Below are 22,382 nucleotides of genomic sequence, written 5' to 3'. Positions count from 1 at the left end.
TGTTATTGATCTGTCTGTCATCTGTATACCTATCTGTCGATCTGCAGCATGACCTTGGTTAGGTACTCTCCCAGCCTCAGAGGAAGCCCTGGTTTAAATTCACACATGCTCACATACTTACATAGAGTTATAAGCACACACATCCACGGTCATTTTGTAACCACTGATGCCATTCCCCTGGCTTGGAACCCTGCTCAGTGCACACAAATACCCAAAGACTGTGCTTCTTTCTCAGGGAGCCATTCTTACTCCTCTGTCTGCAGAGATAAAGCACCTATAACTCTCACAATGAGGAATGTCAGCACTACTACCCATAATAAAAACCCGTCTGTGAGGGCTGAGTTGTCTGTATTTTTGTTTGTTTTTTTGTTTTCTAAGACGATTTCTCTGTATAGCCCTTGTCGTCCTGGAACTAACTCTACAGATCAGGATAGCCTTGAACTCAGAGATCCTCCTGCTTCTGTCTCCCAAGTTCTGGGAGTAAAGGCATGCACCACCACTGCTGGGAGAATTGTCTGTTTTTTAAGACAAGCTTGTGTGACATTTCTGCTGAGGATCCATGGCATCCTCTTGAGAGTGGCAGTGAGGAAGGAGGGGGGAAGGTAGCAGAGAGGGCGAAGGCAGCTCACATGACATGGAAGTAGCTGCCTCTTATGCACCGTGGTCATCCAAGGCAGGCTTTTCAGAGAGACCACAACCCTGTCTTGGTTAAGGAGTGTCATGATACATCCCCTTGAGTCCTGGTAGGCTAAGCAAGTCAGGTCCAACCAACTAGAGCAGCATGACCTTGGTTAGGTACCCTCCCAACAACCGAGGAAGCCCTGGCAAGGTCACAGGGGAGAATTGGACCAACTTGCAAGCCTTCTACATTTATTGGTGGGAGACAAACTTCCGTCACCAATATTTAGACTCATCTGGAGGAGGAATGGCCTTCCAGGGATGAAGAGCTTTCTGCCTCCCTGACAAAGGCTTGTAAAGACCTTTCCAAGTCTACAGAGGGCACTGGAGAGATGGCTCAGTCAGGAAAGCTCTTGCTGTCTAAGCATGAAGTCCAGAGTCTGATCCCCAGATGTGGTGGTATGGGCTTATAACTCTAGTGATGGTGAGATGAGAAGCAGAGGGAGCATCCCTGACTGGCCAGCCTAGCCTGCATGGTGATGTTCTAAGTGGATGATAGACTATCTCAAGCAAAAGGTGGACAGTGTCTGAGGCTATACACCAGAAATGGCTCTTTGCTTTCACCACATGTAAGCATACATACACATATGCACACACATACACCCGCCCACCCACAAACACATGTACACAATTCAGAGACACCTAGGACTCAGGCAGGGGTAGACTTTGCCTCATAATGCTCAATGTCCTGGCTTCCAGGCCCTCAGACTTCCACAAGCAGCTCTCCAGGAGAGTGGTAGTAGGATGAGCCACCTGCTACCAGGGACTTGACTTTGGCTGTGGTGTGCTCTGTGCTCTCCTTCTCCAAGCATTCAAGGACACAGTGCCTGCTGCCCAGACTTTGGGGATCCCAGCCTGTCTGAGACCTAGGTAGTCTCTTCCATGAGGGGTAGTCTAACTGGTTGCTAACAAGTTCCCTGTGCCCTCTCAGGACTTGGAAGCCTGCCCTGACTGGTGCATGGGGTAGCATTGTGGTCTGGCACTTGTGTCAGACAGAGCAGGGTTTGAATCGTGGCTGGAGACAATGGCAGGATGTGAGTACCTTACACAGAATGCAGCGGGACCCAGGCCTCTAGCTTGGCAAGTGAAAGACTCTTGTGGGACACTCAAGGACCTGGGACATAGGGCGGGGCTCTGCTGTGAGGGATACACACCGTGGCTTTGCCTCTGTTATGTGTAGAATGGTAACAATGGGCTGGGAGGGGCTGAGGGTAGTCCCTCAGATGGGAACCTCAGTCCTCAGGAACTCAGATGCCCACTTGGCTGACCATGGACAAGGACCCGAGTGAGGATGACAGTGAGTAGAGCCTGGGGTGGAACTGGACCCCTCTACAGCCAGCACCGAGAGAGATCTGGCTCCACACCACCTGCCTTCTATTAGCATCTCTGTCCTGATCATCTCTTCCTTCCTTTTTTCTGTGCTTGGGAAAGACAGCTGGTGGCAAACAACAGCTTCTCTATTATGTGCTCTGGGGCAATGGGTAGGGTACCACAGCTACCTCAGGGGCATCTCTCTTCCTACTGTGCCCTGTCCATGTGTGTCAATTTTTTTCTTTCTTTCTTCTGGTGACAATGATTCCCCCTGCCTTATGCAGTCAAATAGAAGCCTGCACCTCAGAATTCTTCTGTCTCATTCTTAGATACAGCTAGTGCACAGAGACACTGCCAAAATCTTAACCACTCCCCCTGCCCAGTTTGCTTGTCACAGACCTGCTGACCCCAGTCTGTCATTAGCAGGACAGAAATACAATGAGATCGAAGGGCTTCTTAAAACCCAAGGAAGTAAACATATTTCAGAGGAAATGGACTATGTTTACATAAAGGAAAGTTTCTTCCTGAGTTGGAGTAGGCAAGGCAGTGGTGACTGGGGCAACAGCAGATGGAGAACTGGTGGATATAGTTCAAGTCCTGGTACTGGTTTGGATTGACTCTGTGGTCTTGGGCCAAGACATTTACCATCTCTAAGCCTCCATTTTTCCATGTGTAAAAGGAAATTGGGTCAGGAGGTATGAATGTGAGAGCCAGGAGGGTGTGGGTGCAATGCCATTGACTTGTTTTCTAGGTGTGCAATGAGGGTGCTTGCTGCTTTTATGGGAGTCCTAGAGAGGTCTGTGAACCAAACACATCTTCATGGACCCTAGGGCTGAAGGTCTTTGCATACCCAGTGCCATCTTTTTCCCTTAAGTTGTGGCTCCTTAGCAGACTTTGAATTGACAGATAGCTCATCCCTCTCACTGGTTAGGCTAACAACTCAGATCTGGATTCAGAACCAAACTCTGTCTCCGGATTGCTGGGCAACTCAGCTTAGCTCACTCAAACTCTCTGAATTGCATTTTCCAAGGCTATATGGACTGGAGCAGAGAGCCGTGGAGTCCAAAGGCAGGAGTGTGATGGGAGATCTGGATGTAGAGAGGTCTTAGTGTCTCTTGTATATGCATAAGTAAAGTTCTAGTCACACACACACTCATGCACATATGGGGTGCTTTGCACACCTAACATGCACATTTGCCTACCGAATGCCTGCTGTTTCTCCCACAATCCCAGAGGAGCACTCATTTATTGAAAGGGATGAGATGTGGAATATGATGGGCTGGGCTGATTGCATTGAGATCCTGGAGCTCTATAGAGGATCACACAAGGATCCTGTTAAGACAGAGAAGGTTCTGAGCCAGAGGAAATGGGAAAGGTAAAAGATAGAGGGCTTCTCTGTAAACTGTGTTTCCCTCCACAAGAACAATTCTTGTCATGTGAAAGAAAATTAGTTTGTGGCTGGCAAGCAGAGACCCCACCTCTCCATCTGTCTTTGCAAGGCAAATCTTGGCAGCAGATTACTTGGGGACTTGGAGACAGGTGCAGAGGCCCTGAGGGACATGGAGGCAGGGCATGAGCTATGAGCTCTTCTTTCTGCTATGCCTATGTGGTCAGGTGGCCTAGGGACAGTGAGGCACAATGCAGGCGACCTCATGGTCCTTTTGTGCTCCTCCGGTGGCACAGGAAACGTGCCCCTCTGGGGGTCAGCCTGGAGTGCTTTCTTGTTTGGGTTGAATGGCAATGTAAATTTAGCACTGAGGTACTGGGGTTGCCCCAGAGGTCAGGGTGGCTCCTGGGTGATGGATGGGGCTCAGGGCACCTGCCTTCCATTCTTACCATCCTCCTGTCCCCTTTATTTGGTCTTTAGGAGACTACCACAGTCACATGGCCCCTTTTTTTTTTCTCTTCCCTAGAGTTTGGTGCCCTAGCTGACCCAAAGCTGCCTGACAACCAGGCTATCCCAGGAGACAGAAGTGGCCTTTCTTTCCACACTTGACCTTTTCATTGTTGTTTTTCTAGTTTAAAGGAACACACATCAAGTTCAGCACAGGGACAGAGTGGTTTTTATATGCCATGTTCAGGGCTGGAGGCTGTCACACACAGCCCCATTATGTGGGCACCAATATGGCTTGCTCTATTTTGATGGGGTGGGGGAAAAGTTACACAGATCTGTGTGACATCTTGGAGGGCATGGTATGATGGAGATCTCAGACCCATAGCTACACACAGTCATGATGACCCTTGATCCCTCTGACTCTGGAACTTGGATAGGCTCAGCCCTGACCTTGATCTCTACTGAGCTCTTGGGAACTAGAGTGGATGGATACCTGTGGACCCTGGCTCAGAAAGACCCCCATTCCAGCCTCTACCTTCCTGGCTCCCCAGTCCTTCCCTTCAGGTGAGCATTTCTATGAACTGGCATGTGAGGGGCCAAGACAGGTAGCAAGATACAGCTTAGGAGCCAATCCTGACACCCACTTCATTCCCTCCAGAACACTGGAGTGGAACAAAGTCACACTTACTCAACAGGGTGTGGCTGCTTTCATGCCAGCAGGGGCACTCAGTAAGAGAGACTGGGATTGTTAAATCTACAGAGTCCAAATTCCTCTCACCTACCTCTTTACAGAAGGCAGTGGCTGGCCCTGATAGCTAAGCATTTTAAATCAGCAAATTTATTCAAAGCAAAACCATTGGAAGTCCTTGGGATTCTGTCATTTTGTATCACAGCCACCCCTCTTTCCACTAATAGGGGTGCTCCCTCTAGCTACAAACTTACTCCTCTATGTCTCCTGCCTTGAAAAAGAAAAGCCTTAGAGGTACAGGTAGTGTGTCCACTGTTAGGGAAGGGCGTTCCTAACTTGAGGGTGGCAGGGAGGGAATGCCAGTCCTCATGATGTTTCCTTTCTCCCTCCACTGTCCCCAGCCACACTTTGCAATCCTCAGCAACCCTCAGCCCTGCCCCCCCCACATCTGCCTGGCTGCATTCCGTTCACCTCTCATATTAACCTAGAAGGGATGGGCCATATAATTTAATTTTGATGCAAGGGAAAATCTAGAGGGTTCTCTGACATTTGTCCTACAGTAGGGATCAGACCTGTGTGTGCTCGGGAAGCTCTCCACCACTAAGCCACATCCTCAGCCCTTCCCCAAAGCATGAGGTGTTCCGTGTGTACCCACCCTCACTTTTCAGCTTCGCCCGAAGTCACTGCTGATTCCACCCCATCTCCTTGGCTGCTGCAAAGTTTGGCACTGCTCCTTTTGTGTCTTTATGGCAGGTGTGGCTGATCTCAGTTTTGAGGCCGAAAGTCCTGTGATGCCCCCTGATGAGCTCCTGGAGGGACTGCCAAGCTATGACTGGCTTCTTCAAGGACGTGGTGAGTCTGAGTGGCCATTGTTCCCAAAATTTCTTCCTGGGGTTCTTGTAGGTTGGGGGGAGGTGGATAGGTCAGTGCTGACCCTTTTCTCCTGGGGTCTTGAGAAGTGGGAGATGGGATGGGATGGAGAGTGAACAGTGTTTGGTGGCCCTGAACATTCTGCTACCCAAATGATGTTGGCCTTAAAATTTCTATTCTGTTTGCTGGAGCTGCATTAAGTAAATAATTTTAAAATGCGAGTTTGGCCTTTGGATTAATTGTTGGGTCTGGCGGATGTTAGGTGTAGCATGAATAATAAAAACCTAGACACAGATACTGGGGTTCAAGCTGAAGACCAGAGAAGCAAAGCAGCCAGCCACCAGAGAGCTTTCACCTCTACCAATGTTCAGACCAAAGGGGTGATCCATTGAACCTCAGATTGCATCTCTAGACTTCACTGCTCCACACCAAATCCCAGAATGCTCCTGAGACTACACTGAACTCTTTATATTCTCTCTAGTGCTGGGATTAAAGGTGTAAACTCTGTTTCTGTTTTAGACTGATTCACTCTCATGTAGCCCTGGGTGGTCTTGAACTCACAGAGATCCATCTGCTTCTGTCTTCTGAGCTCTGGAATTAAAGGCAGTGCCATCACTGCCCAGCTTCTACGGCTATGGCTAGCTTTGCACTCTGATCTCCAGGCAAGCTTTATTAGATCTTAAACAACATATCACCACAGTTAGGCAAGGCAAGTCCTCTACCACTGGGCTATAATCTCAGCCCTCTTTATTTTTCTTCCCCCTTCCCCTTTTTCTCTCTCCTTCTCCTCTTCTTCCTCCTCCTCCTTTCTCTTTAATAATATAGACTGGCCTTGAACTCACTCTGTAGCCCAGACTGGCCTAGAACTTGCACCAGGCCAGCCTTTCTTTCACTGCACCAACCCCTGTTCTTCTGAACCTGGATGATGTCTTTCCTTCCTCTCCTCTAGGAAGGCGTGTCTTCTTTCCATCCTTGGAGGCCCTGGGAAGGCCCCAGGAGCCTGCATCTTGGTCCTCAGTCCTGGAGCACAGGTAAATTTCAGTGCATTTCCACATGTGCATGTTACCCATGGGATCTCTTTGGGAGTACTCAGCTCTGACACTGCCTTGGCCAATGAAAAACCTTCTGGGGATACTCTCTCCATCCCTGGGGGATGTGGCCTGGAAATCTTCTGCATATCATGCTATCCAGTGGTGGAAACCACACATTGTGTCAGGGCTTTGGAAATTCTGGATTCTGGGCCAAACACAGCCCCTAGGCTGTTTCTGTTAAGTCCTGTGATTTGTGTGTGTATTGTCCATGGCAGCCTTTGCCCTGCCACTGCAGAGCTCAGTAGACACATGCCTGTCTAGCTCATACTGCTCAAACATTGACTCTGGTTCTCTGTTGCTTAAGTCCTTCACCCCCAAATCTCTATCTGGGAAGCATATACACCCTCTTTGTTTTGAGAAGACTTGTCACAGAATTCTGGGTTCCAGCCATCTCTGTGCAAAAGAGATATGCTGAGGTCTTTTCCTAAACACCCTTTGTGGCTGAGCATGTGGCCTGCCTAGAGGAGTCTCTTGGGGGTCCTTGTCACTCTCTGTGCATCCACTTCTGTTCTGTGTCTGCTTCCGGGTCCCAGCATGAACTCATGTGGCATGGCTGGATGGTTCTGTTGCCTACCTGGGACAACATACTAGGCCTGGCCATGCTGGGAGCAGCGGGATTTGGGAATAGGGAGGATTCAGGAATAGGGAGTGTATGGCCTTCTGGGCATTGGGGAGACTGTGCACATGGGGAGGAGGGAGGCAGAGCACAAAAGGCTCTTTTCTGAGGTGTTTTGGGGAAAGGCATCAGCAAGGACGCACTTGGATCTCAGGGAGAAAGCTCTTCCAGAGAGAGGCTGGTGGGGACCTACTCCATCACACTCAGACTGTGGTCGCTGGTTCAGCCCTCAGCTAGTTACCTTGCATGCTCACAGTTCTTCTGGCCAAGATCCAGTTCCCCCAGGGAGGAGACCTCATCTAGTCTGTTTCTGCCTCCTTATGACAAAGTGGCATCATCTTTGCTCCCCACCATCTGTAGAAGCATTGCCATTCTTGTGCTGTAATTTGGAGATGAGATAGCCTGGAGACTCCTGTGCCAGAGACTTGATCTCCCCAATACCCCCTCATTGAAGGGTTTTGAGTAGTGATAGATCCCGAAGGCACCAACTTTGTCATTGGATTCACCCTGCCTAGCCACAGCTGAATGGACTGTTGGCAGGAGGTGAAAAGTTGAGGGTGGGTCTTGTTGGCAGAAGTAGATCCCTGGCTCCTTCCTGTGCTCCTCTCTGCTTCCTGTCCTCTGGGACAGCAGTCTCCGCAGACCCACATGCTCCCACTATGGTGCTCTGCCTCACCCTGAGCTCAGGAGGATGGAGCCTAGTGACCATGGAAACTGTCAGCCCTAACTCACCTCTGACCATGGAAATTGTCAGCACTCACTTATCATCTTCCTCCCTTACGATGTTTTCCTCAGGAGATTTTAAGTTCACAATTTAGCCCCTTTCCTTAGCTCCATACTTGGTTTCAAGCCTTCTAGAATGCCCTACCTACCCTGGGCATCCTGTCATGCAGTCCCTTGGCTAGATGTCTCCTGCACTGACTCTTCAGCAGTCAGGCCTTGGATCCTTTCCTCTTTGGGCCTCAGTGTCCCCTACACACTAAGGCCCCTCCCAGACCTCGGTTCCTTTGCCTTCTTCCCAGCAGAGTCCCTGTGGTGACCGAGGAGGTGGCCCGGGAGGCCCTGCTCAGCTTTGTCAACTCCCAGTGCTGCTACAGCAGTGTAGCTGCTGGCAACCTCATCATCCAGGAGCTGAGGCAGCAAACCCTCTGCAGGGTATGGAGACTGTACCTGGGGCCTGGGGACGCTGGGCCATGGGAGCATTAGTCCTGGAAGCCATCTCTTCCACAGCCTCCCTATTCTGTATCTAATAATCTCGTTATGATTGACAACCTCACTGCATTAGGCATCATGGAAAGCAGATGACACCATGTCATAACTGCCCACCCCATCCATCACAACGCAGTATTGTTCACAGTGTCAGGAGCCAATACTGGGGGTCAGGAGGGGCTGAGATCCTTGACCAAACACCCACGGTTACATGTGGTAGATCAAGTGTTCAAAGTTAAGTCTGTTGAGCAGAAACCTAGGCCTCTTTGCACCCTTTCATGAGTCACAGGCTGAGGAAGGACCCTTCTATTCCCCTGACCCTGGGTCAGGTGTCTCCCAAGCCATGCCTGTGCCTTAGAATTGGGGAACTCTGATCTATGACACTCAGACCGTAGAAGGTGCTTCAGTCTCCTGAATCGACAGGGCTTTGGGACAGAATCTCAGGTCACACTTACTAGTGTTGGACTTTTTCTTCAACAAGACACAATCAAGTGGACGTCAACCCATGAGAGTAGATAGTTTCTAGGTGTGGAGGAAGAAGAGGGCAACTTGCAGTTGTGTGACCTGGGCAACGCAGCTGGCCTCTGTAAGCCACCATTTTCTCTCACATGAGAAGTGGGGAGGGAGGGAGGGATGGAGAGGGAGAAGGTGACAGGATGTGTATTACACATGCATGAGGATGAGTTTAGTCTTGTAACTGTGCACCCTGGAGGCATTTCAAGGAGGATCCTTGGGGCTTGCTGACTGGTCATTTCAATGGTTGGCTAGTTCAAGGCCAGAGAGAGACCCTGCATCAAAAACAAAACAAAACAAACAAACAAAAAAAACAAAACAAACAAACAAAAAAAAACAAGGTAGATAGTGCCTGAGGAACAACAGGTAGAGCTGTCCTCTGACCTCCACATGCACACACACAGAAAGAGAAAGAGGGAGGGAGAGAGGAGAGAGAGAGAGAGAGAGAGAGAGAGAGAGAGAGAGAGAGAGAGACTCAGCTGAGGTCCCTTCTCACCTCTGTGCATAAGGATTAAGGAGAAGGGCCTTGTCATGAGTCAGGGTGTTTTTAGATCAGGGAACCGGGGGCTTCCATGCACCACGGGCAAGCGCTGCATTGTACAGGATGTGTTCTGTAGATGGTTCCCCTGTGGAGTTGGGATTGCACTGGGTGGGGTCTTAGCAGGGGTAGTCACACTGTTATTCCCAGCAACCCATGCGGGGGTGGGAAGCACCACCCTTTTGCAGATAGCATTATCATCAGGAACGGCACTGCTTGTGATGTGCTGGTGTTCTCATCTGCAGTATCGGCTGGAGACCTTCAGCGAATCCAGAGTCAGCGAGTGGACATTTCAGCCAGTCACCAGTGAGTGAACTGTCTGGAGTCAGTTTGCTTGGAAGGGGCAAGGTTGGGCTGTAAATGCTGAATCTGATGCTTATCTTTGTGGGGGCTTAGTTTCTTCACTTACTATAAAATAGTGGGGTGACTTTCACCTCAGAGACTCCCCACTGCTGACCATGGAGGTGACCCTGCCTAGCATTTGACTTTGGTTACAAAGACAGCATTGTGCTTGCACATTCACCCAACACCCCTACATTTCTAGACCCTCAGATTCCCCACCTACTGTGCCATCCCACCTTCTCTGCAGTGTTCTAGAGCCTTCTCTTTTGTTCTCTGCTGTCCATCTTTAGTCCAAATCCCAGCCTGGTGTCACCTTCTTTATGAAGCCTCCCAGGATTTCCTTTTCTCTTTTTCCCCGCAAGCAGAATGCATGAGCCTTTTGAGTTTTCCAGGCCCTCTATGCTTACTCTCAGTGTGTGTGAGAGAGAATGCTGTCTGGAAGAGGAGGATGAGCATATGGTGGTGATGGTTCCTGCTCATTGATCCTTCAGTGTACCCGTCCTGAGCTGGACATCTGTACATTCTTCATTTTAATTGTCACTGCAGCTACATGCTAGGTGTCCATTATTTATCCCCATGCTAGAGATGAGATGATTAAATTCCAGAGAGGTTAAATTGCTTTCCTAGAGTCACACAGCTGGGAAGTAGAGGAGCCAGGATTCAAACCCAGGTCCAAAGTGATTGGAGGGCAAGAGAGCCCTGTACTCACTTCTCTGTAGCCCCAGCTCATGAAGTGCACCAAGGAGGGTGACATGCTGTTTGATGGATACATTGTAGTCTATGCCTGATGCCTTCTACTGTCCTCACGATGATCCATCCCTTCTGTGTCAGACCACTTGGTGGATGGACCTCAGAGAGGTGCCTCCCCCAGACTCTGGGATATGAAAGTCCAAGTGCCTCCGATGTTTCAGGAAGACACCAGAAGGTTCCAAGTGCCCCACTCCTCTCTGGTCAAGGTAATGGCTAATTGGATCATTTGTATTGCTCTCTAAGTCTGTTTCTCACGTTCTCCATGCTTCACCAGACTTTCTCCCAAGCCCAGCCTAGTGGGTCATGCCTGAGGTAAAAATAAAACCCAACTTAAGAACAGCATGCATCTTAGGGAGGCACCATTCACTCAGGAAGAGGACCATCACCAGCTGGAAATAGCCAGTGACAACGATCCTAGGGCAGCTGTGTGCATGCATGCTGCCTTGCTTGGTTTTTGCTCGAGAGTAAGATGAGTGGAGGACTCAATGAAATTGTCGTGAACTAAAATCTGAAACACAGTGGGTAAACTGCATAGGGCTTGAGTTTTTATCCCTAGCTGGGTGTGGGGGCTTGCACCTGTAATCCCATCACTGGGGAGACAGAGACAGGAGGATATCTGGGTCTCGCTGGCCATCCGACCTAACCAGATTGGTGAGCTGCAGGTTCAAAGAGAATAAGGTGGAGAGTGACCAAGGGAGGCACTTAACAAAGACTTCTGTCCTCCATGTGAGCTATGCAAACACAAGCATACAACCCCAACATCCACACCCACTCCCCCTCCGTTGAGTTTTTCCTTGACTGTGGTAGGAGAATAGGTTTGATGTCTGTGTTGTATAGAAGTCTGTCTTAGCATGAACTGTGGGAAACCTGGTGGTTGATTAACACCCTCATTCTGTTCTTATCTGACAAGTGTCTGCTTTCTCATTAACACTTGATTTAAGAATATAGTTTCACTTGTGAGTCCTTGTAGTTACCAGATGTAACTGAAGAGACCACAAAGCATTTTCTCTGGATGACACAAAAACTATTTTGATTCAATGACAGAGTCTAGCATCTAGCTTCTTGCCTTTCACAAAAACATTGTTCTTTTTGCGTGTTCTCAAGGCCCCCATGAATGGGCTGCTAATGTAGCTGCCCTCAACCTTTGTGGTTTAGTCTGACAGGAGGCTAGAGTGTGAGCTAGCTGAGGACTGCAGAATCCCCATCTTAGCATGTGGGAAAGCCTGAGCTGGACTGTGGGGACATTCTAATATGAGGCCTTGAGGTCCATTCAAGGCCCCCTTGTATCTCCAGCTACTTGGAAGGCCTTTTCCCTCTTATATTTCCCTATGGTATTCTAGGGTTGGGAGAATGAAACCTTCCAGAATTTCTTTCCCTCCTCTCTCCCAAGCAGAATGCACAAGCCTTTTGAGTTTTCCAGGCCCATTGTGTACACTTTCTGTGAGAGCATGCTGTCTAAACCTGCCTAGGCACCTCCCACCCAAGAGAACTCTTCCCTTTCAGGAATGTCACAAATGCCACGGGCGTGGCCGCTACAAGTGCAGTGGCTGTCATGGGGCTGGCATGGTGAGTCATGGGTGGACCACACAAGTAAATGATCCTGTGTACATGTTGGGATGGGCATAGGGATGGCAGGGTAGTTAAGGACCTAGAGGTTTCCTGCACCAACAGTGGGCCACCTTCTCTTTCTAAGTCTCCAGTTTCCTATCTGTGATTGGGACATTCAGGATGGATGCCTGCAGTGGACCCTCATGCTTTGAGGGTTCAGTTTAGGAGTTTCTCACCTTCCTCCTCACAGGCCTTGAGGATGGATCCTAGGACTATGATGAAATGCCTTCCCAAGGAAAGATGAAAACAATGTCTGTCCCTTTTCCTAAAGTCCCAAACACAGACCCAGGCACAGTTCCACCAAAGTTCATTCTGGAGAACCAATGAGTGTATTGGGATCCTAGCGGTTACTTACAGGGGTGTGGATGCTCCTCCCTAGCATGCTGAACCTGAAATGTGTTACCCAGCAGGTGGCAACTGTCTTACATAGATGCAGTTCCCCCTCCCTACTCTTCCCAGATCTTTATACTCTAGCACCTCCTTGAGGCAGAGTTGCATGTAACAGGTGGTAGAGAGTAGCTGGACATTAAGGTGTGAGTCTTGTCAACAATCCCAGCTTGGATGGTCTTTTGCAAGAGGGTACAGCTGAATGCCCCAAGGTGGTTGGTAGTTGTTTGGCTGCCAGGCCAGTCACTCATGACAGACCCCTTGGTGGAGGATGGCCATGAGCCCAGGGGAATGGACACAGAGAGGCAGAGTTCAGAATGCTTGGGAGGTGGGGTAGCAGAGGCTTGGATTATCTGTCCAGGCTTCTGCACTACACCAAGACATCCTGGGTTTGCATAGGACAGAATCGATTGGCTCTGGAGTCTAGAAGTTCAAGCCAGGGCTCCCAGTTTGAGTTTGCTCACTTGTGATCACTTGCTGACCTGCCATGCCTCTCCCTCCATCCAGGGGCCTGGCAGGCACTCACCTCTCTCCTGCTCACTGTGGGGCCCAGTGGGCTATACTTGGTTTTCTTTCCTCTCCATGCCTCTTCCGGCCATTTGCCTTCTGCGGAGTCTGCAGCTCCCCTGCCGCACCTCCCTGTTCTTCTGTTCTCCCCTCCTCCCTGGCTCCCTTCCTCCTCTCCCTTCTCCCTGAGCTTGCTTCGAATGTCAGGAGTCCACCCCTGGGTACATGCCCTCACCCTGATCTTCAGCCACTATGCTCCTGGCTCCTTCCAGACACTTGGTTGGAGGCGGTCTTGGTGCTTTGGGGTGGGGTAAAATCAGAAAGGAGAAGCCTGGATCTGTGGACATGAAGTCTTGGAGCCCTGTGCCCAGCAGGGCACAAAGCCAGCAATCCTCAAGCCACAAGCCGCAAACCACAAACCACAAACCCAGGGGAGGAAGAGACCTGGGTCAGGGTCATGGGCACTGCTTCTGGGAGAGAGCTGCTGAGTCTGGGCGTGTCCACAGGTGAGGTGTTCATCATGCAGCGGCACCAAGCGAAAGGCCAGGCAGCCCCGGAGATGCCACATGTGTTCCGGCTCTGGCAGGCGCAGGTAGGAGAGGGTGTGCAGTGGGTCGGGGAAGGCTCTCCATTCTTGTTTTTTTTTTTTTTTTTCCTGGTCACTGTGCAGCCAAAAGGGGCATGAGTCCAGGACTATCACCGCTATACCACCAGAGTCTGTGCATATCGGATGCTCTTGTACTTTGTATGTGGGTGAGCTCGCCTCAAGGCGCATCATGTTAGAAACTCATCAAAAGTATGTGGGGGCAGGTGTGAGGAATGGGGAGGAGCTCCGTGAAAAACCAGCTGAAAGGGCAACCCTAAACTCTGAGCACAGGCTTTGGGCAAAGCCTTCTGTATACAGCTCAGAGCAGGGCCTAGTTGGAGGAACTGCTTACCAGGTTGGTTGACTTACTAAACAACCCAGAACATTCCATCTCTGCTCTTGGGGCTTTGCATACAGTGGGCAGTGACATCTTGTCACTCATGCCTTCTCACTATTTATAAGTGTTTAAAGGGAAACAGAAAACTACAAGGAGTGAAAATGTTCAAAATTAGATTGGTTAATGGCCGAGCCTCGCTGGCCAAGCTTTATGAAACCTTTTTTCATGCTAGTGAAGGACATTAGTGTATTTCATTTTTCAAGCAAAACGACCCAGTTCAAATTGGTTGTGGTGAAAATGTATGTTTATAGCTCCAACAACTGTACAGTCTAAAAAGATATTTCTGTTATGGCATCAGGTCCCACTGGACCCAGATGCTTAAACAGTGTCACCAAGGTGGAGTGGTGAGGGGACAAAATTAAGCAGCGTGGTGGGAAAGGACACTCTTCTGAAGAGTTCAAGGAACGTCCTATAGTGTTCTCATTGCATTGACTTGGGTCCATGTTTGTGCTGGTTTATTGTTACTGAGAGATGGAATGAGGTAGCCAGCCAGGCTACCACAGCTGGCCACAGAGGGTGGGAACAAAAAGCCAAAGAATCGAGTGAGCTGGGCATGGGGAATCTAGGCTCCTGAGGGGATACTAGAGCCAAGGTGTCAGAGGAGGACGGGTGGCAGTGGGCAGGTATATGCCACCACAGTAAGGGAGTCATCTTTTGAAGAGGGTTAGGGGCAAGGGTCACAAGAATACTGAGTCTTATTCACTGTGGCACAGATGCAGTACGTGCTCTGGGAGGGGGAACAAGACATGTGCCACCTGCAAGGGGGAAAGGAAGCTGGAGCACTTTGTCCAGCTGGTCATCATGTGGTAAGTGGCTCCTGGGGGCAGACCTGGAGGAGGCGGGGGGGGGGGATGCTCCTGGAACAGCGAACCTCTTCCTTGTGGGGCCTCCACCTGGTCCAGGAGGGAGCAGCTGTGGGGGTAGAGGATGCAGACTGGCTTTGGCTCTGAGTTCGTATTCTCATTTTTCAAGATGATGATGATTTGCTTTGTGTGAGTGGTGAGTATGCTCAAATGTGACAGTACATGTGTACATGTGCAGGCATTGGAGCACCGTGGCCCTCGTGTAGAGGTCAGAGGACAACCTGCAGGTGTTGGTTCACTTTCCGCCATACACTATCCAGATATTGTACTCAGTTTGTCAGGCATGGCAGCAAGCACCTTCACCCCTGAGCCATCATGCTTGCTCTAGCTTTGAGTTTACATGCTGTCATCATCACCTTCGAGGGCAGCAAGCACTGGGCCCCTGAACACTGATGTCTGGGATAAAACTGTGGACGTGTTCCTATCAGGAAGCCTTTGTCCTGTCCTGGCCAGGATAAATGCTAGGCAAGCAAATGTATATGGGGACTGGCTCCTCCTAGACCAGAGCTTAGAGAGGCTACGCACTCACTCCAGCAATTGCCTCCGGCCCCAAACACAGCTTAGGTTTGATGATCAATGATTTGAAGCTGGTGCTCTGCTTCCCCTCCCTTCCCTCCTCCCAGGAAGAACAGCTTGTTTGAGTTCGTGTCCCCACACCACCTCCACTGCCCTGGAGAGTTGCTCGCCAAAGCCAGAGGGGAAAACCTCTTCAGGGATGAGAATGCCATGGTAAGGAGGGGTCTCCACACACAGGTGGCAAGGAGAGCAGCTGGAGCAACTGGCCCTCTGTGGGGTTGAGGGCAGATGGGTATGGTGGGGACAGAACTGCCCAGCCAGAGATGAAGCCCTGGGTGACTCAGAGTGGAGTCTGGTGTTAGGGCCATGAGGTTATCAACCCCCTATCCAAGTGGATGGGATGCTGAGTGGATGTGGGAAAGGACACTGAGCTGCCAATGTTATGAACTAAAGGAGGAGCTGTAAGGGAGGCGGGACTTGTCTCTACATGGGACAAGATTTCATTTGGCAACCCAGGTTTGGGGATATCCCAGGGACTGAGTCGATGTCCTCATGTTTGGGCTGTATAAGGCTACCAGCCTGCTGCTTGGGGTTCTGTACCCTTCACTTTGTTCCCGCCAGACACCCAGTGGGTTTCAATATTGGTATGATTGGCCCACTTGCTTTAGTTCTGGCTTTATCTCAGCACTTAGCTGATGCTCAGCACACAGTAGGACCACAGTGGGAAAAGATCTTCCGGGAAGCATGAGCTGCAGGTGGGAATGTAGGCTCTCTGCACCTTTCCTTTTTGTCCTGAACTCCCTGAGCCAATAAGGTGGTGAAGGATATCGAAAGAGTTTCCCTCAGCTTGGGGTGTGGCCTCGGAGCCTTTTTCCCATCACTCTCTGGGCCTCTGCGTCTGTCTAGTGGAGTCAGCCCTGGCATCTTCTATAGCTCTATGTGTGGACACTCTGTTTATTTCTCCCCAGGTGTACCCCATTGTGGACTTCCCCCTGCGGGATATCTCTCTGGCTTCTCAGAGGGGCATTGAGGAGCACACTGCTGCTCTGGCCTCCCGTGCTCGCATCCTTCAGCAGGTGAGGCTGGGGAATTGAGGATGAGGGCGTGGCTTGGGGATGCTTGTCTAGTCACTCAAGGGGGGGGATGAGGCTTTACCTTAAGGAGTGAGGGTGCAAGAGTTCAAGGACTCGGGAAATGATAGCCCAGGAAGCTTCAGGGTTGAGGCAGAGTGACTGGAGTTGAGGACCAGCATATGACACTGAAGGGGAGGAGGGGGTCATCAATCACTGGGAGAGAGGACTGGAGTTTCATCCACAGGAGATGAGTCCTACTGTGATTTTGACTCTCTCTCATGTTCAGAGAACAGGAGGGAAATCCAGTCAGTATCCTTAGGCAGGTACAGCACTGCATTTGGTGAGTTCCTCTGGTGGCCACTAGGTGGCAGTGGTGTCCGCCACTGGAGTCACCATCACTGCCCCATAAGTGTAGTCATAGAGTAGACTCTTGGGGTCTGGAGAGATTGCTCAGTGAGTCAAGTGCTTGTTGTGCAAGCATGGGTACTTGAATTCAAATTCTTGCTGTAGTGGCACTATCTCCGGAGTTCAGGTATCTCTTTGGTGTTGTTATTTAAGAACAGTAGCACACAAGAGAAAGATGCCATGTGACAGAGTTCAAGCAGAGGTATTATTATTATTATTATTTAAAAGGATCCTAAAAAGAGGAAAGGGGAGGGGGGAGACTGGCCTCCAGGGACAGGAGGGGCAGCAGAGAGGAGAGACAGAGATAGAGAGATAGAGACACACACAGAAAGAAACAGAGGGGGGAGAGAAAGAAAAAGATGGGATGTGGACAGGGCCCTTAAAAGGGAACACAGTGAACGTGCACAGGTGGTGCTCTTAGTGGCTGCCCCTGAGGGCATATCCTGTCAGAGCCCCAAGGATAGGCCAGTACAGATGCCTAAATACTAACATTTGGGGCTTGCTGCCTAGGTTATCTGGTTTAGTAAGAGACTGTGTCTCAAAGAAAAAGAAAAAAGAAATAAAATACCAGAGGGAGACAGAAAAAGATTCCCAGTATTGACTTCAGAGAACACCCTGTGTTTGAGGTTGTCAGTGGGGAACCTGAGCCTATCAGGCAGGGCTTAGATTCTGGGGCTCCTGCATCCTCACAAGACCCTAGGGCAGCTGCTTCATATACCCTCCTGGATGGTTTCTTCCCTGACTGCTGTGTGGACGAAGGGTTTACAGGTGCTAACCTGTGGCTCAACCAGCTTTTTTTTTCTGTCTATTCCGAAGAGTCCGCTCCCTTTTCCCTGCACATCTCTCCTGGAAGGAGAGAGAAGGCAAATATGTGTGATTTAAAATGAACTGGGACCACCTGGGATCTGGAGGGGCTTTAGGAAGTGAGCTTCCGGCACTGCCAACTCCATTGCCGCCCAGGTGGTCACCCGAGTGGCCCTCTGAAGGCTGTCTCCACTCAGCTGTATCTGCATATAATGGGGAGTTCTTAGGCTTTCTAGTATCCAGACATTCACATGGAAGCTTTCAGCTTTTCTGTATCATAAAAAAACTCTAGAAAGCCAAGCATCTTGTCAATAGTCTCCATGGTGTCCCCTGGTCCAACCTGAGCTCTTGGGCTATTCTTGTCAATGGAATCCCAGAGAGTAGAAGTAATTTATTAGGGGCAGAAGTTCTTTTGTTAGCAATTCTGGGAGTTAGTATAGGCTTTTGGGGTTCTGGGTGTAGGACTTAGGGACCTTGAAACTGCAGGACACACCCAGCTGGCAGGTGTTTCTCAGCTCTGGTACTCTCTGGAGATTTGAATACAAGCCCCCCCCCCCCCCACACTGATTCTCAGTGTCTACACTTTACAAAGTGGTGAGGTTGGTTCATATTTCAGTTTGGCTCTACAGAGCATCTCCAAGAAATGCCTATGTTATTGTCACTTACTGAGGAAGGGGTGCTTGAAGGATTAGGGAAGGGCTGAGGAGGAAACTAAGCCAGTTATATGCCAGCCTCCATCTGATCCCAGAGTGGCTCCAAGCTCCAGTCATACTTCAGTAACTGTAGGTGTGATGAGGAAATTAAGCTAGATGACATGTCAAGTTCAGTCTGATCCCAGAGTGCCTCTGATCTTCAGTCATGCCCCAGTGACCACCTACCTAGAGGCCAGGAGGCTGGGCTGCAGTCTTCTTGGCACCTCCCTGGAATTGGAAGGTAGGCTCTATAGCCCTCAGAGTTCTCTGCAGACAATTGGGCTATGGGGGTTGGTGCTTAGACCTGGGGTGACAGAAGGCTGTCAGGAAATGGGACTGGGTGGGAACAGATTACCTCTAGTCTCCCGGGGAACTGACTTTGGCATGGGCCGAGTGTTATAGCTATTACTTGAGTTGTTAGTGGCAGAACCTGGCCCCTGGCAGCCCACTATCTGGGTTTGGCCACCTGTTCCCAATATGTGAACTAATGAAACGAGAATAGGCAAAGAGGCACTCGCTGCAGCATGCTGAGAAGAGGCATAAGTAAAGAAATTCGGTGACTCCCTCCTCTAGGTTTGCCTTTGGGGTCCTGACAGGTTTGGGTCCTGGTCAAGGTGTGGTTCCATCCTTCACTACTGACCCATCAGATTCCAGGTTCTCCCCTCTTCTGCAAGGAGGCTGACACCTTGTGTGACATCCCTTCCCAGGGGAAGATTCCAACTCTTGGGATCCAGTATTTCTGAGTGGGAGGAACAGAAGTGCTTTTCTAGAATATCTCCACTCCTGCCGGGACAGTTCGTATTAAGTGAAGGAGGGGCCCCAGCTGAGACATTTACTTTGGGCTTGGCAGGAGGGCTCAGGAATACTGGGGCTTGAGGAACAATATGACTTGAGCAGTTTGCACACACCGGTCACTGTCTGGGGACCATTATGCTCAGGGAGTGGCCAATGTGAGTCCTTTCATAACCTGGTGCTCTAAATGACAAGGTATATGAGTGGCTGGTGTGGCCTCTGAAATCTTCCTCCCAGGACACAGTCTTATCTCAAACAACATAATCCACTATGACTGAGGTCACATCTGAGAGACTCTTTTCTAACTGGTCCTGACTGAGCCAATGCTCTACAATGGTGTTTTATTTTTGCTATAGAAGGTAGGGAGTGGAATCTAGTCATGAGGGGGTGGCAGCCACCACTATGTGCACAGTTCCAGCTGCTGCAGGTGGATATCTAGAATCCTCTCTGATTACAAGCAGACCATTATCTGAAAGGACTGCAGGCTTGGGTGATTTGTGGTTTCAGGGGCAGATCTTCTGAACACACAGTGGATGGAAAGGCGGATGCTGCTGCATCTTGTAGAAAGGTCTAGAAGCCAGAGTGCTGCTGATCCTCTGCCCAGGCCTCTGAGCAGCAGCCTTGGCTCCCACCTTCATGTGCCTGTTAGTCCTCATTTAGGAATCTTTGTATAACAGTTTGGGGAGGGGGGTGCTTTGGCTTCTGCCTCTGATTTCCAAAATGACATTTTTTTTTGTCATTGCTTCCGGTTTATGAGTATGAGTTAGTTTTCTGATATTTGGCATTCCAACTCTGAGACAGTTTTGACCCCAATCCATAGATAAGAAAGTCAAGGTCTAGAGGAATGGAGTTCAGTACCACACAGGAAGGGTCACAGAAGTTTCCAACCCTGATCCCAGGCAATGTCCTATGTTCCTAGCTCCTCTTCAGGAGAAGCCACAATTGTATATCAGTTGTTGGTTGCTTTTGCCAACAGCCAAATAGTACTATGAACTAAAGGTGACAGGGAACCTTCCTCTCCTCACCTCAGGAGCCTCACTTTCTTCTTTAGCAGAACTGGGGGTTGGGAATGCTTTGAACTAGCTACTCAGAGAGGATTGAACTAGCTACTGGAGAGGATTGACTGAGGCAGACTCTGTGGGGGATAGAGAACTCTACTTCCTTTTCTGGGGAAGTTGTTTAGGAACAGGTGGATGCTGGGGGAGGGGGGAGATTTGAGCTTGACATGAGGACTGGTAAGGTGAGGAGCCCAGGTTTGGAGTGTTTGCTGCTCAGAACCGAAAGTCTCACCAGCCTCTTTTTTCCCATCTGCAAAAAGGAAAGCATTTGAGAAAGACTCCTCGGAGGCCATGCTGACACACAACTATGTTGGTGGCTGAGGGACATCTGAACAGATAAGCCTAATACAATCCACCAAATGCTGGCATTTCTTTGACATTTTATCTTAAAATCAAAATCATTGAGCCACTCCAGACATCTTTGTGCAGTTTGGATGTGAAAGTGTTGAAAACAACTTAGCTCTTCACCCCTATCCAGTACCTCATGGAGACATTTATGCTTCTGGAAATGTCATGGGGCTTCTTTTGAAGTCCCCCTGGGATCACCTAGGAAGAGTCTGTCCCAGTGAAGTTTTGTTTAGATTGGGCTGTGCTGTGGGCATGGCTTTGGGGAATTGTCATGACTGTGTTCATTGAGGTGGTAGGACCCATCCACTGTGGGCAGTGCCATGCTGTAGGATTGAGTCCTGGGCTGTGCAAGGGTGGAGAAAAAATGATGAACATGAGAAGGCATGCATGCATTCCCTCTTTCTCTGTTCTGGACTTGGTACATGACAAGCTATTTCAAGTTCTTGCATCAGCTCCCTTCAGAGATAGACAGTAACATAGAGTTATGGGCCCAAATAAACCCTTTCTCCCCTGAGCTGCTTTTGGTCTGGATATTGTATCACAACAGAAATGGGACTAGCTCAGGAGCATAGCAGGAGGCGCATTTGATGGTCAGATCCTGTGCACCCAGCTCTGCACATTACCCTGCAAGCCATAGGGAACTGATGCTGCTTTGTAAACAAAGGAGTGACTTGAGTGAGACTCTGTGTTTGGCCATTTGTTTCCTCAGCGTCAGACCATCGAGCTGATCCCCATCACAGAAGTTCACTACTGGTACCAAGGGAAGACTTCTGTCTACTACATCTATGGCACGGACCACCAGGTGTACGTGGCTGACTACCCTGAGCGGTACTGCTGTGGATGCACCATTCTCTGACAGACACTGCTGTCCCCAGAGTCCACCAGTCACATTTGACAAGGGGACAGCAGTGCTCTTTGAGTTCAGTTATGTTGGTGATTTTGGACAATCCCTTGCAAACTCCAGAAGTCTTTCTGAACAAATGGTTAATCATCTGTTAAGACTCAACCCCATTGGGGCCCATCTGGCCGGGGCCATGCTTAATTTATAGGAATTCTCTTGAGCACGTTTCTGTAGAATAAGAGAGATATGTGATATAAATCGTGGGGGCTCTGCCTCCCCCCCCCAATTTAATGCCCCTGTTGTGTATGGGGTCTCGTAAGCTGATCCCTATTTTAGTCTGGATTATTCAATGAACCTTGGTCCACACTCAGTGTTATGGGAGTGTTGAAAGATACTCACAGGTTGACTTCCACCCCAGCATCTTTGCTTCCTATCTTCTAGGTTAGAAACCCTAATTTAGTCACTGCTGGAATAGTTCAATTGTAGTGCACAAGGTTTAAAAACCTCACTTGGAGGGTAGAAGGCTGGGGTGGTTCAAGGATGGGCACTCCAGTCATCTAAAAGCTAGTTTTTAAAATGTCTGCTGGTTGATGGGAAGATACTCTCCTGGCTACCCATATATATAGTTTGGGCTTCCTCACAACATGGAAGCTATATAGTAGCTGTCACTCATGGGTACTGTGATGGCTAATGTTGATCATGAAGTTGCCAGGATCTAGAACCAAACAGGAGCTAAACCTTTGGGCATGTCAATGAGTTTCCAGATTAGATGAATTGAGGTGACAAAGCCCATCTTGACTGAACAGCGCTATTTCATGGACTGGGGTCTTGAGCTGAATTAGAAAGGAGAAAGTGGGCTGAGAACCAGTGTTCATCTCCTCCTGCTTCTGGACCACAGATGCAGTATAACCAGCTGCCTCACGCTCCTACTGCTATGTCTTCCTTACTGTGACAGACTGTACCCTTGAATTGTGAGTGAAAAATGCAATAAACCCTTCCTTCCTTAAGTTGCTTTTGTCTGGCATTTTGTCACAGAGGACATGAAAAGTCAACAATATATACGCT

At 49.6% G+C, this 22,382-nt stretch overlaps 1 protein-coding gene across 2 annotated transcripts; it reads left to right on the top strand.

Moving 5' to 3' along the window:
• The first annotated feature begins 1,933 nt into the window (after positions 1-1,933).
• Positions 1,934-22,308, top strand: Ssuh2 (ssu-2 homolog). 2 transcript variants are annotated; one of them, XM_051203758.1, is made up of 12 exons: positions 1,934-1,975; positions 5,265-5,363; positions 6,331-6,412; positions 8,114-8,243; positions 9,594-9,654; positions 10,522-10,646; positions 11,944-12,006; positions 13,449-13,534; positions 14,639-14,731; positions 15,412-15,517; positions 16,273-16,380; positions 21,186-22,308. In XM_051203758.1, exons 1-12 carry the CDS (start codon positions 1,948-1,950, stop codon positions 21,330-21,332), a joined length of 1,128 nt encoding a protein of 375 aa, XP_051059715.1. In that variant the 5' UTR covers positions 1,934-1,947; the 3' UTR covers positions 21,333-22,308. The 2 variants fall into 2 exon arrangements, with proteins under 2 accessions (XP_051059715.1, XP_051059714.1); XM_051203757.1 differs by having other exon boundaries at positions 8,111-8,243.
• Positions 22,309-22,382: the final 74 nt, after the last annotated feature.

This window comes from Phodopus roborovskii, unplaced genomic scaffold, assembly GCF_943737965.1.
Source record: "Phodopus roborovskii unplaced genomic scaffold, PHOROB, whole genome shotgun sequence".
Taxonomy (NCBI): Eukaryota; Metazoa; Chordata; class Mammalia; order Rodentia; family Cricetidae; genus Phodopus; species Phodopus roborovskii.
Note: the sequence above shows the minus strand (reverse complement) of the source record. Positions and strands in the feature narration are given on the sequence as shown.